We start from the raw sequence: 15,602 nt of genomic DNA, 5'->3' as shown, positions 1-15,602 counted from the left end.
TTTCAGAGATGTGAATGTATCTCTCATGTAACATTCATGCAAGAACTGAAAACATTACTGTGAAAACTGTAAAAACTCTTAGAGACTTTAACGGGTTTAAAGGTAAGAAAAGATAATCATAAACCATGCTGCAAATCTTCACACTTGAATTCCTGGCTCCTTAAAAACCCTTAGGAATGACGAGCACCACCTTCAGATTTCTGCAGTTTGGAGGGAATTATAATCTCACTAGCCACAACTGTAATACTCTGGATTAAAATAATTACAACACAAAGGCAACACCGGGTGTCTCATGAACAGCAAAAAGTTCTTCACCGATGATGCCTACATGTAGCTCTTGTGGAGTGAGGCTCTACCATTTGGCTTTGAACGACTCTGCCCTATCCCAAGTTGTCACTGGTTCAGTGCATCTCATTTGCAATCACCCAAAAGATACAGCATTCATTTAAAGGACAACTAGGAAAGAATACCCCTAATTAAAACTATGGCATGATTTCACACCATCAACAGTGCATTTTGAAACAAAAAAGCAAATGAAAGCTATGGGTCTCCTAATTAAAATGAATCCAAAGGAATAGCACCTTGAGAAGCTGAAGCTTCACATTAAGACATACAAAATATCCTAAGGATATGATGGGGTAAGAATTAGGCTGTGACACAGGCAGACCCTAGGATGCTTTTAACACCTTACACCAGCACTTAAAACTTTTCTACAATACTCAGTAAAGGATAGGTGTCTGAATCTCCCAAGTACACTTTGAAGCCAACAGCTAGCCCTGCAACAGTTCAGTCTCAAGGCTCTGAAATTATCATCATTCCCTCCACTTGAGACAACAACTGTCACAATGCTAAGTCTAACGGTTGAAAATATCCCATGTTCCTAAGCTGAACAGCTAGCCCTGAAGGTCCTGGCCCATCCCTCACTCAGTAAAACCCTGTCATTTGTATCAACAGACTTAGGGCTTGAAAAAGCCATGTAGCAGCTTCTCCCCTGGAAGGGTTTGAAAAATAAAATGTGAAACAAAAATTACAGCTGGAGAAAGAGAGGGAGCTGTTCTCCTTTGTGAGCAGTCCGGGGTAGTAAGAGTGAAGTCTTAACAAATAACAATCAGTGGATCACAATATGTGGCAAGACAAAGTGGCTACATTGTCTCCCTGGCCTGAGGGCAGCATTCTCAACTCTCCCGGCTCTGGCTGAATAACTGCTTTCAGGGGACCAAGCAGCTCGTCCTTTCCCCCCAGCTTTCACTGTATCCACACAATGTCACTCTTGTTGGAACACGGCACTGAGAAGCTACTGGGAAGCCTCCATCTGACCCCGCCCTCTGTTTTTCTGCCCTTTATCTCTTTCTAGTGACTCAGGATACATACGTTTCTTTGCAAGTGAGACCCACAACCAAGGTAAACATAGAAGTGCATTGGAATAGTCTCAAATATCTACTACGCTCTCTGTACTATTGGATGGAACAAAATTTACAGTGTAGTACCTGGAAGCCATCAACTCAGAATCATGACAGACATGCAAACTCCTGGTTATCTACATTTCTATATGGCTTCCGTCTGAGAAGAGGTCTCTTACAAACTCAGTCCCCAAATCACTAGCTTAAGAGTTCAGAGCACCTACCATGTTTACTGAGAAGGCTGCTTGCAGAGGTAAAATCCTAAACAATTCCAAATAAAAGACTCTAGCCCTCTATATACAAGCATTTTCCCACCCGTTCTGATCCACATCCCCAAAAGGAAAGGGGGCTTACCTGTTCAGACTTCTCCGGCTCCTTTTTATCTATTTGTAAAAACGGACAATTATCTCTTGCTAGCTTCTGGACCAGCTCGATTCGGCCAATATCATCTCTCTCTTGAAGCTTGCACATCACCCCAGCCTTAAGAGTTGGAGAAAAAGCGAAGATATACTTAAATCCACAGTCCCAGGACATGACACCAACACAAAGTTCACCTTATAGGAAACACATTTTCCCTGTGGCCTGAATTAAATCATGGCCTTTGTAAAAGATTTCGCCTTTCCAAAGTTAAATCTGTGTTGTCTTAATGTAGAGATACCATAGAGACTTCAGATTGAGAACATGTATCAGTCTACTTTAAGAGCTGGAAGAGCAAACTAAATCATTTGCTAGTATGTGTGCGCCTGATAGGCTGGTATTTGTTTGTTCCTGACAGCCTGTTTCCTGTTACATAAGCAAAGCCCAGCAAAAGGTTAAAAATTCATGGGAAAGTTAGCCAGGAACCACTCTGGCAAAAAAGGGCGAAGTGATACAGCGTCCTAAAAATAACGTCTACAACTTCCCAATTCTTTAGCTCGAGTGGATCATTCCATGGACAAACACAGCAAGATTATGGGATAAACTTATTTTTCCCCACAACTGGAAAATTACTATAAGGACCTGAGTAAGAGCAGTCATGGACATTTAGAAACAGCCCACTAAGCATAATATATTTCTTTATATATTGAAGGCTGTATGTAAGTAGGAATAATAGGAAGGAGGTAAATCTAAGAGTTTAGAATAGGGGGGAAAAAAGGTCATTCTAACACAGAGATTATAAACTATTTCTATTCAAATTCTTTCCTAAATGGTTCACAAACATACCAAGGCATGATCTAATAATAATAATAATAATAATAATAATAATAATAATAATACTGAAGTTAACTTGGCAGGATTAGTCAAAACCACTGAATCTTTATTTACCCAATATAACCTACAAGATTTGAACATATTCAGTAATGTGACCAAATACGGGGACAGGGTTTTCCAGAGTACTCAAGCTTCATGGTCCTTCCCCTCTATCATACATACACCCAAGACAGAGTCTCTCTATGTAACAGCTGGCTGTCCTGGAACTCACTCTATAGACTGGGCTGGCCTCAAACTCACAGAGATCCTCCTGCATCTGCCTCTCAAGTGCTGTGACTAAAGGTCTGTGCCCCCACCAACAGGCGAGCTTCATGGACTTAACAGCTGGTGTGAAAGGCACCTTGCTCTCAAATGGCATCACAGAATAAAACCAGACATGCACAGCAACAGCTGCAACTTTATTCCCAAGGGCTCAGAAGAAAAGAAAATGTCCCAACTAACCATCACAGACCCCTAGAGGGCAGCAAGCAGAATTCTCCCACTAAAGCTTGAGGTTTACATTTATAACATTCCTCACAAATGGTGTTTTTAGTTTTTTTCCTACATTTCCTTGGACAAGGACCTCAGTTTATCTTAAGACATCCTGTACATGGTGGACAGCCAGCTGCTGGAAAGCCCCGTCCTACTCCCCCACCCCCCCCCAAACACCCGATAACTCTTGAAGTTATTTGGTATCAGCTGGAACAAGGGCTATCCCTTATCCAATAACACAACCTTTCTAGCATTAAACATACTCTTTGCAACATCATTTACTATTATCCAGACCCATATCTCTAGTTGTCTGTTTATTTATTTATTTGGTTTTTTGAGACAGGGTTTCTCTGTGTAGCTTTGGAGGCTATACTGGAACTAGCTCTTATAGACCAGGTTGGTCTCGAACTCACAGAGATCCATCTGCCTCTGCTTCCTGAGTGCTGGGATTAAAGGCGTATGCCACCAACTCCAGCTGTCTATTATATCTTATACATCCATTCAATAGACTTTACCTAATAACCACCCACATAAATCCTAAAGCTATAGAATAAATTCCTCAGAGGCCCTCCTGTTCCTGGAGCTTACATTCATCGGAGGAAGAAGATTCTATAACGTTTTAAAAAAAAAAACAGAAATAGAAAAACTAGGTGGTTTATGACAGGAAACAAAAATAAAGCAGGAGAGGTCCGGGCAATTACTAGAGGTCACCAGAGAAGCAGGAGATTTTCCAATAAAATGGCATTTGAACAGAGACCGAAAAGAACCAAGGAAAAGACATGTCAATTCCCCAACAAGTGTGTTTTAAGCAGAAGAACAAGAACTCTGAGTTTGGTGTGCTTGGCATGCCGTAGGACCAACACAGAATATCATCCCAGGAGGACAGAACTCGTCAGGGGCTGCTTGGTGAGATGGCCAGAGATGTGCAGGATCCAACCACCTAGTTTCCTTCAGGGCTATATTAGGAGTTTATTGTCCTAAACGGGGTGTCTGCATCAAATCCCTCCCCTCAGAGGTTGCAGAATGCTAGAAGGGAAGGCAGAAAGACTGTATAGGAACCAAAGGATGCAGGACAGCAAGGAAACAAGGAATTCTAAACACTTACAGTCTCAACAGTCACCCTAGTCTCAGACATGACACTAATCGATAAATGTTTCCCAAAGCAAAGATAATGTATTTTTAAAGTCTCTGTCATAAATAAATAACAAATGTTTAAATAAGTGTGCTTATCCTGATTTCAACTTATAGCGTGTATAAGTACACTGAAATACCACATGGTATGCATCTAGTGTGTATGTGTTAAAAAATAATTTCATGGCCGGGCAGGGGGAGGCAGAGGCAGGTGGACTTCTGAGTTTGAGGCCAGCCTGGTCTATAAAGCTACACAGAGAAACCCTGTCTTGGAAAAAAAAAAGTTCATGTTGTCCTAGAGATTTACTTTATTGGTAGAGTTTTGCCTAGTATTAGCCATACCTACTCCATATACTTTGTGTTGCCAAAGATTGATACATTCAATTCAAATTTTAAAATGAAGTAACTTAAATATAAAGATCCACATAGTAATGAAATGAAGAATCAGGCTCTCTGCTTTTTAAAGGAGTCAGGTTGGGCACTGAATAGATGGCATCTTACATCAGCAGGACAATATTGCATTTAATTAAAAAAAAAACAAATACACAGAATTTACAGAATATAAATTTTAGTTTAATAGTGAGAATTATAATAATCAGTCCTCATAAAGATGAACTATGTTACTTCTTAAAATTATGTTTCTTTGTGAAGATACGAGCTAATGATATCTTACCAGGTATGCTATAAAATATGTTGTACTTAAATTTGGTATTAAATGGATCTGTAAGACAATAAATATTATTATTAAAATACATGAGAGTGTTTTTCTTATGGAAACAAGAGTTGGGATTCTTGTTCTGAACAAGATGAATTTTTTTAGAATGGCTTCAGCAGAAAATGATCACAAAACAAATTTACAGCATAGAGGCTCACCGTGTCTTAGCGGGAAGGATGAAGTAGCTGGAACTAGAAGAGCATGAACAAGACATGTGTTCACCCGGGATGTGTCACCCACTCGAGGCAGTGGAAGACACGAGGGGCATCTAGATGCGTTTTCAAAGCAGTGTCAGCAGATGTTGTTTGGGAGTTTCCCCAATAACTGTCATTATTGGGGTAGTATGGAAGAAAGTTGTCTACTCAAAGTCCCAGGAGGATGAGGCTTGGCAGTCTCTAGGTTCAGAAGCAAAGGTGTGGGCAGGGGCAGGATGCTGGGTCCATCCAGAGCATAGACAGTCTTGCTTTGGTTATTTGAATGCAGTGAGATAAATCAAAGAGCTGACTGCAATGTTTCAGTGGGAGGGTGCAAAGAATAGGAAAGGAGATAGGAAGAGGGAGCAGCTTCAGGGGAAATCTGGGGGGATAAAGGGTTTCAGTGTGTGTGTGTGTGTGTGTGTGTGTGTGTGTGTGTGTGTGTGTGTGTGTGTGTGTGTGTGTGTGTGTGTAGGGGGCTCTACCAGTATGCTGATGAGTATGTGTGTGGGGGGGTCTACCAGTATGCTGATGAGTATGTGTGTGTGGGGTCTACCAGTATGCTTCTGGATGTGTGTGTGTGTGTGGGGTCTACCCTTACACTGTATCTGATGTTTCCAAATAACTATCAATTTGATAAAGGAATTTTGAGGAGAGGAATCTCCTCTTGAGGTGGGTTAGGCGGACAATTTCACTAACTCACAGCCAACAGAGAACCCCAAGGATACTGGGACAGACTGGTCCCAGCTGAAGAATGATGAGAACGAGAGTTCTGCTGGCTCGGTGGAGTTGAGATGAGGGGGTACTTCCGAATATTTATCTATGTTAGAAATCATGTACTACACAGGGAAATTTGACCATACAAGAGAGGGAGAGGAAGGGCGGGGGGAAGAGTGGGAGTGACAGAGAATGTGAGTGAGCACATTTTCAAGATTAATACCCTTGAGTTTGAAAAGAAGATAAGGATCTACCCCCTTAGACAGAAATGTAAATATCAGCGTTCCAACCACTGGGACAGGAGGCAACATGCAGGTAGGCTGGCAGAGTCTGATGGGGGCAACTGGTGAAGATTCTTTACTGAAGGCATCTTTTTCCCAGAAGCTACTGACTAAGAGTAAGAATTGGGAAGAAGATGCTGGTGGTTTGAGAAACAGGCACATAGCAGACATCTAAGTGGCGAGTATTAGCAAAATTTTTGTGCCAGGCCAGTCGGTAAATATCTCAGGTTGTATGTTGCAACTACTTGGCTCTGCAGGGGAAACCCTGGAGCAGCAAGGGGTGGTGGGTAAGCAGATAGAATAGGCTGTTTTCAGTAGGCAGGGGCTGTGGTTGTCATCTCCTGGCCTACAAGGAAACTAGACAGCGGAAATCCAGAGGTGCTTTAGGCCAGTGTTTCTCAACCTTCCCAACGCTACAACCCTTTAATACAGTTCCTCATACTGTGGTGACCCCCAACCATAAGATTATTGCCCTTGCTACTTCACAATGGTGATTTTGCTACTGCTATGAATTCTAATGTAAATATCTGATATGCAACAACCCACAAAGGGGCCAGGATCCACAGGCTGAGAACTGTTGATCTAGAGTATCACTGAGGGTCCAATTGATTTTTACTTTTAAATACTTTTTACCACCCTAGCTTTCCTCCTAAGAGTATATTCCTTGTTTGTCAGAATTTTAATGGGTCCTATCATCTGAGATAATGCCAAATACATGGACCAATCAAGAAGTTGTGTTTTTAATCAATGCAAGAAAGGGTAGAAGGGAATAAATGGTATTAAGTACCTTCCTTTATGATATGAGGACAAGGAAACTGTATGGGGGCTATTTCTACTTGCAAATAATTAGCATTCTATAAAGATGGCATTCCTTTCATTTATTTATTCATGTATATATGTATGTATTTAATATATACGGGTACTTTGTCTGTAAGTACATCTGCACACCAGAAGACAGCATCAAGCAGTTGTGAGCTGCCATGTGGGTGCTGGGAACTGAACTCAGGGCCTTCAGAAGAGCAGTGAGTGATCTCAGCCACTGGGCCATCTCTCCAGCCCCCTAAAGATTGTATTCTTAAAGCAGCAAATTTCTGGTATCTAGAGAATTTTTCTGTGCTCACACCTGAGAATTCTTTCTGCTCCATGCCACCACCCTCAGTGATTCACTGTCTCCTGTTGTAGAGGAGATGCTGACATACCACAAAGCCTCAGACAAGACACCCCAGTAATACAGCCTTCACTCTTGCTTCCAGTTTGGCCTTCTGAGTATCAGAGGGAACGTGTGCATGAAACCAGCAGGGCTGGTCCCAGCTGGGAGTTCTGGGAGCTACTGTGTCCAGCTCAATGAACAGAACCTGCAAGGGCTCTGATTCAGACTCCGTGAGTCCCATGCACAGCTCTGTAAACAACAGCAACCGATGGAGGAGATGAGAGGCACTGGCTATATTCTTATTTTCTACAAAAACCCAAATTTTCAAGAAATTTCATGTCATGATAAGGATCATAAATACAGACTTGGGTTTTTGTACCCCCTTTCTTTCTTGTATAAGGAAACAGTTTTATCTGAACCAGACATCACAATGCATAAGTCAAATATTTGCATTTTAAGTAACAAATGTTATTACTTTAAAAAGTACATTTCAGATTTTAACTTTTATACTTATTTCGTGTTTTCTAATTGAAAAAGTAATAATACCGCCTTGGTATTCCAGTTTCCATTTAATTTTTGATGTATTTTCATTAGGTAATTCTACAGCTCTATTTATAAAATGACTACAGAATTCTACAGCACTACTTATAAAGTGATGACTTGGTGGAAAGGTCTCAGATAACTGTATGGAGAGCACTTTTTCCCTGGAGGACGTTCAGCCCAGAGATATCACAAATCTTCCATGGTTCGGAGGACAGTAGTCTTGGAAGTACAACATGAAACCAGATGTTCTCTGAGGGGGTCCCTTTCATGGCTCTGTAATTTAGTAATTTAATTCAAGAAACCCATGAATTTATTAATACACTTTGGGAGCTTTGTTATAGACAAAAGAGGCAAGATAATTTACAGCCCTTGATCTAGACTTTCATATGTGTGGTCTATTTAATGTATCTATGTGAAATTCATTACCAAACAGTTTACCTAATGCTGCTAAGCTGGAGAAAGAGAAGGATTAATGTGTACCTGTCAGAAGAGTTATTTAAAAGCCTATTTCAAGGTCTCTTTTGGAAGAAAAAAATTCTCTGTAATGCATAATTAAAGCTGTGCGTATGGTTTTCAGCCTGAGCAATGTTACAAATGCCAATGAAAAGTCTGTTTCCTCAATAAACGGAGTCATAAAATGTGGGTCCACTCCCCCAAGGCTAAAAATGAAACATGGGCAGGAATCCTTCAGAAAAGGACACAGAGGGAGGACAAATAAGCAGTCACATCTGAAAACAATGACTGCATTACTTTAACACTAAAATCCACTTTTTCTGGGCCGGGGGATGCTCTCCAGTGAGAGCATTTTCTGCCTAAGCTTGAGGCAATGAAGGCTGAGTTGGGGAACTCCTGTGTACCTGAAGCCTGATGTATAACTTCAATATAAACTCAACTATAGCATCATTCATATTATAATAAAACAACATAAATTTATTAAAATATTACAACCTGTACAGTCTTGACTGGCAAAAGCTAATATGATTATTCTAAGTGCAATCAACAGATTTTGGACCTTCAACGCAAAAGTCAGTAGCATAACTAACTACACTGAGTCCTCAAATGCTTCATTTTAATATAAAGTAAATGGTTGATGACACTCAGGTATCCAATTCAAAATCTTGTCCATTTGTGATTTAGCTATTAGGGATCAACAGCCCAGGACCTCTGGCAGCTGATGCAATTGTTATAGTACGACGCAAGCTCCTTCTCTCCTGCCAGCTTGAAGAGATGGCCAGTCATAAGTATCAACTCCATTTACTGAGTTGCTTTTTTGAGAAGTGGAATCTATCATCTATCTGTCTGTCTATCTATCTATCTATCTATCTATCTATCTATCTATCTATCTATCATCTGTCTACTATCTATCGTCTATCCATTATCCATTTATCTGTCTATCATCTATCATCTGTCTATCAATCATCTAACAATCAATCAATCAATCAATCAATCTATCAATCATCTATGAATCTATTAGTCTATAGATATATAGAGGGGAGGGAGGGAGAGAGGAAGTGAGAAAGAAGTGTATTTCCTCTATTAATCACTATCTAAAAAAGACACATCCTAAGTTCCCCAGTAAATACCTAAAATTACAAATAGTACCGAATTCTGTTTTTACACACATGATATACTTGTGTTTATACATTAAGCATTGTAACAGGTTAACAACAGTAACTAGTAACAAGAGAGAGCAACTAACCCAATACACTACAGAAAGTGTTATATGTATATGGTCTTTTTCTTTTACAAAATGTTGTCACATAGCCACCCTTTTATTTTGTGATAATGTGAGATGACACAACAGCCGTGAGAAGAGATGAGTGATGTGGGCATTGTGACTTAACATCAGGCTATTATGGAAGTGCAAACTGAAGGAGCCCTGCAATACCAGGGCTGTTTAACTGATAAACATACATCTATCTGGTGACTAATGGAAGGAAGTGCACACAGTATTGAGAGTTAGAACAAAGAAAAAAATGCATTCTGGGGAGGATGGAGCTAGATTGTTCACTCAGAGTGACACACAATTTAAAACATACGGATTGCTTATTTAGGGGGGGCATTTCTATTTCACATGTTTGGACAGTGAGTAAGTGAAATTACAGAGAGTACTATACTGGATACAGGAGGAGTTCTATGGGAACAATTTGGGTCTTTCTTGGGAAGTGCCTTTATGTCAAAACTAAACAGTTTGCTCGGTGAAAATGAGCAACAACAGGACCCATAAGGAAATCTGCCTCATTTGTGAGCACCTGCCCCATCGAACCACCCTCGACTGAGAAAGGTACAACACTGTGGCATACCTGAGGATCGGGAACATCACTGGCTTCTATCACTTCTATGTGCTTGTCAGTGTTTTCATCATCTTGTTCAATTGCTTTAAAAGAAAAATAAAGACAAACATATATCACATCATAAGAAAATGGTAATTTTTTCCAAATAACAACTTGTCAGAAAAAAAATAAAGCTACACTCATAAAATGAAAACACAGCAATACCATTTGCTACTCCCATGGAAGGTTACCTGTCACAATGGGGTTTTGTTGTGTACATTATCTCATCTACCCAATTAATGACAGTGGGAAATTTTAATTTCAGTTCTTCTCTCCATTCCATCACATCCTGACATTATCTTTTCATTATTGTGCTTTGACAAAGGAACGCTGGTGTATAGGCAAGGGTGTCAAAGGAACTCTGGTGTACAGGTGAGGGTGTCAAAGGAACTCTGGTAGACAGGCAAGGGTGTCAAAGGAACTCTGGTGTACAGGTGAGGGTATCAAAGGAACTCTGGATGAGGCAAGGGTGTCAAAGGAACCCTGGAGCACAGGCGAAGATGTCAAAGGAACTCTGGGTACAGGCAAGGGTTTCTACTCATGTTTATTGAGAAGAGTCATTAAATTAATATACTTTTAGTGGAGGATTGAGCTGGGGGCTTCACATTCTACCACTGAGCTATGTTCACAGGTCATTCACTCTTTTAATTGTTTTTTTTTTTTTAGAAATAGAAACAGCATCTCACTAAGGTATAAGCCTTCAACATTGGATCTTACTACCTCAACTTCCCAAGTAGCTAGGATTATAACTCGAACACAAAAGCAGATGCGTGCGTGGGTGTGTATGCATGATGTGTGCAGGGTATTCTGAGTGGCAAGATAAGGTGTCTCATCACACAGGAAACAATGTTTTATGGCTCAGTTGCTGGGTGCATTGTCATCACAAAATTCCAAACTCTGGAGTCCTGTGTCCAACTCTCCCTTTCCTGTAGACCTCCTTGCCAAGCATATCATGACTCTTTCCTCACTGCTACAATAACCTGCCTCAAGAAGCCCTGGTTCCAGCCTCTTCTTTACTTAATCCAGCATGGTGCAACTCCTAAATCAGTCTCAAATAATAAGTAAATACAAGTGCCATACTCTAGCCGGTGGATTCCTTCTCTAGAAGTCTGCTCACTACTGACCAGATTCCTCCCATTCTCCAGATTCCTGGGAACACCTATTCTCACACAGATAATCAATAAAAATGTAATATATGCAACTCTGATCCAAGCTTGACCACCGGATAGTTTTTTAGTATGTACAGCTTGTTTGTATGATTAAAAGTTAGTGTGTGTTGAGTGTCTACTATGTGCTTGGCATTGGAGTTTTGCTCACAAACAAGACAGAGTTGCCCCATGAAGTATACATATTACCCAGGGAAACATCCAGGTACAGCTACAAGAATAAATGTAAGATGAAGTGAGGGGTGGGGGAGTTGGCTAACTGTATAAAGTCTCTTGCCACCTGAGGACTGGAGTGTGGCTCCTGCAATTTGTCTCCTGATTTCAACATGAACACCATGGCATAAGAATCCCCCCCACACACATCCCCTCATCCATGCAATACCCCCCCACCCATCCACACACTAAATAAGTCCATGTAACTGTGGGGGGCAAGCTTTGAGGTTTCTTTTGTTCAAGCTTCCCTCAGTGTGTCAGTCAGTCAACTTCCTGTTGCCTACAAGATGTAGGACTCTCAGCTATTCCTCTAGTACCACATCTGTCTGCATGCTTCCATGTCCCCCACCATTATGATAACTGACAGAACCTCCGAAACTGTAAGGGAGCCCCCTCAATTAAATGGTTTCCTTATAAGAGTTGCCATGGTCATGGTGTCTTTTCACAGCAATAAAAAGCCCTAAGACAGCAATACAAACTTTTAACTGAGATAAGATGAAAAGTCACCCAAGAACAACTATGAAAAATGCAGCAGACCTACTTGGGGTTGTGGGGAGATCATGCAAGCCAGGAAGACATGGTTGGTGCTTCTTTGAATAATCATAGTTGAGATGAGACTTAAGGCTGAGCTAATCACCCATTCATTGCAGGACACAGTGGTATGGTATAGACCACAGTAAATTTAGACTTGAGTCAGAGGACATGGTGAACCACTGAAGAATTTATATCCTTTGATGCATGTGTTCTCAGGTTCTGTCAATCTGTTTGTGGGTGATAAAGGTGTCACAGCAGCAAGTAGGAACGAAAGGCCAGTCAGGTGACTGTTACCTTAGAAATGGGATGACTTAGACTAACTAGGGAGGCAGCAAGGAGAAAGATAAATATGGAAGATGTGGGCTGTACTCTTAGACCGAATGAACTCCACATTGGCAAGGAAGGGCAGGAAAGAGATGATGGCAAATCAGCAATCAATGAGGACCTTCAGCCAGTCTTAGGCAGAGCCCTGTGCTCACCGTAACATTCATCCTTCCGCCCTCTCCATCAGAAGGAGGACACCTGCCTACAACCCCCACCCTCCTAAGTGTACTCATGGACTCACTCACTGTGGGCTTATAAATATCATACTATTTTTCTGAGCAGTTTTTAGAGTACCATTTTGTATCTACATCTATATACCGAAGGATGGAGAAAAGAGAATGTCCCAGTCCAGCTTATAAATAATCTTAGTGTTTTTTTTTAAAAAAAAAAACACTAAATATTTTAAGTCTCAGGGTGCATTTAGCTAGTGGCTCACATACATCTCTAGAGAACAAAACTTATTTGTTCTAGGCTTTAAAGGATTTATGTTCACCCCATGAAATCATGAACGTGAATTATGTAGTTGGAACTTTCTACTGACCCTATAATATATATGTCAATGTCAAAAACGATGAGGAGGCATTTTCTCTCTTCATGTCTCCTAACAGTGAGGCTTAGTGGCAAGAGGAGGAAGAGGTGGGCAGTTGTTTAGATTCAGGGGTCAATGTTTTTCTTATCTGATCAAATAAGCGTAGGTTGTGGGGAGAGTTTCTAAGCAAATATTGACTCTGGGGCAATTCCCTCCAGTAGGACACGTACACAGGAATGACACTTCTGGGACCAGGGAGACTAGAAGCCTCACCTTCTGCCAACACAAACCATCCCCTTATCTTTCCACACACAGAATCTAAAAAGCAAGAAACCGCCTTTGAAAATAGCCTTCAGCATAACAAAAACACAAGCATAAGACTCGGAGCATGTACTTTGAATAGTGAACATTAGAGGCCACAGGAGAACTAACAGTATATGCAAACTACTTAGTGCTAATTCACTTAAGGGTATTTAGTTTAAATGCATCTATTTGTAAATTAGCCAGGAGGGAGCCCAGAGTGCTAGAGCTGACAGCTTCCAGGGCTCTAAGGGCCTGCCTTGATAGCACTTTATTTCTTCCTTTTAACTTTTCTTTTAGAGCTTCATGCATAAGTACTGTGCTTATATAATTCTCATCACCCTTCCCTAATCCCCCTCAGTCTCCTCCCATGTGCCCCATCCTCAAATCCATGATCTCTTCACTACTGTCACACACACACACACACACACACACACACACACACACACACACACACACACACACACACACACTTTTATGAGTTCATTTATGTGTTTATGGCTGACCACTGGGGACTGGATAACTTGCCTGGGGGTCATCCCTAGAGAAAGCCATTTAATTGCCTGCAACTCTTCAACTCTTCATCTTATGTAGGGGCTTGTGAAAGTTCCCCCATCCATTACATGAGGATGTGAGGAGAAGGGACCCTTCTTCACTCATTGTTGGTGCAGCCATGATAGAGATCAGTGTGGGAAAAATTCTCAAAAAGCTGAAAGAAGATCTACTCTATGACCCAGCTTTACCAGTCCTGGGCACATGCCCGAAGGACTCCATGGATATCCTACTCTATAGCTACTTGCTCAGCCTGGTTCATTGCTGCTGTATTTGAGATATCCAGGAAATGGGAACAACCTAAATGTCCTTCAACTGATGAATGGATAATGAAAATGTAATATACATATATATTACATAGATATAGATATATTACATAGATATATATTGGAATTCTATTCAGCTGAACAGATAAAACAAATCATGATATTTGTGAATAAACAAAGATAAAGATAACTGGACAATGATGTACTGAGTGAAGTAGCTCAGGCCCAGGACGATAGCACCCTATGTCTTCAGGAACAAGCCCCACCCCCTCCTTGTCTCCCTCTGCCCCTCTCCCTGTCCCTTTCCTCCTTCTTTGGTTGCTTTTTAAATGTGCATGAGTGTTTTTGCCTGGATGTATGTGTACACACCACATGCATGTCTGATGCCTTTGCAGGCCAGAAGAGGGTGTCATATCCCCTACAACTGGATACAGACAGTTGTGAGCGACCAACCATGTGGGTGATGGGGACCCAAGTAGTGTTCTCCGTAACAGCAGCCAATGGTTTTAACTGCTGAACCCTCTCCAGTCCACAGAACAAGTTTCCTCTCCCTACAACTTACTATGATGGATACTAGGGAAACTCTCCTAGTGACTCCACTAACATTACCTAAATCAAAATGTAACTGGTAACCTTTTTTACAATTTTATTTACTTTTTGTTTGAGACAGAGTCTTGCCACCACCCCCTAGCTGGTCTAATACTTACTATGCTGTTGTAGAATATGACTTTAACTGCAAAGATGTGTTACATTTGTTTATGCTGTATTTGTGTAATTATTTATGGATGTGTTGCTGTTTTAGCTTGCCTGCCTAAGGCACCTGATTAATCTAATAAAAAGCTGAATGGCCAGTAGTCAGAACAAGGGAGAAAGAGAGAGAGGTGCCCAGGGCCAGATAGACAGTCAGACACAGAGTAGGACATACAGAATGAAAGGTAAAAAGCTCCAAGACAAAATGTACATGAATAAAAACAGGTTGTGTTAAGTTATAAGAGCTAGTGGGAGAAGCATAAGATAAGGCTGAGCATTCGTAACTATTATTAAGTCTCATGTCATGATTTGTCAGCTGGTTGGTGGCCCTAAAGAAAGCCTGCTACACTATGCTGGCCAGGCTGGCCTCCAAATCACAGCAGTGTCCCTTCTTCGTCTTGTTGATGCTACAATGACAAGCAGTGTCCTTTTAATGTGACGTTTACTGAATGTGCCCCACAACTTTGTCAAGGTGAGATCTAAACTCACAGGGAGCGCTAGACACACAACGGTAATGCATTACAGTTAGCACGCCACTTTTAAAATCGATCACCATGTTTGGTTTGTTTTTGAAGAAATCACAAGTCAATGAAAACTTTTCCTGCAGATGGAAACCCAGCATTTCAAGTCACTTGGAAATAGTCAGCAAAGATCACTAAGAAAGATACTTTGCTGATCACTTTGCAAAGCATTTAAGATGTGGCAACAGGAGAAGGATCCCTCACACATGCAGCCACCTTTCTGAAGCCAAACTTCCTACTAAGCCAGTCCATTCTTCGTGT

At 41.0% G+C, this 15,602-nt stretch overlaps 1 protein-coding gene across 1 annotated transcript in view; it reads right to left on the bottom strand.

Moving 5' to 3' along the window:
- Positions 1-15,602, bottom strand: part of Rapgef5 (Rap guanine nucleotide exchange factor 5) — a 222,048-nt gene that overhangs the window by 98,786 nt on the left and 107,660 nt on the right. The window contains 2 exon segments of the mRNA XM_035445921.1: positions 1,755-1,880; positions 10,157-10,230. Of these exon segments, the coding sequence (XP_035301812.1) occupies positions 1,755-1,880; positions 10,157-10,230 (200 nt within the window).

The sequence above is a fragment of the Cricetulus griseus genome, chromosome 5, assembly GCF_003668045.3.
Source record: "Cricetulus griseus strain 17A/GY chromosome 5, alternate assembly CriGri-PICRH-1.0, whole genome shotgun sequence".
In the NCBI taxonomy this organism is placed as follows: Eukaryota; Metazoa; Chordata; class Mammalia; order Rodentia; family Cricetidae; genus Cricetulus; species Cricetulus griseus.
Note: the sequence above shows the minus strand (reverse complement) of the source record. Positions and strands in the feature narration are given on the sequence as shown.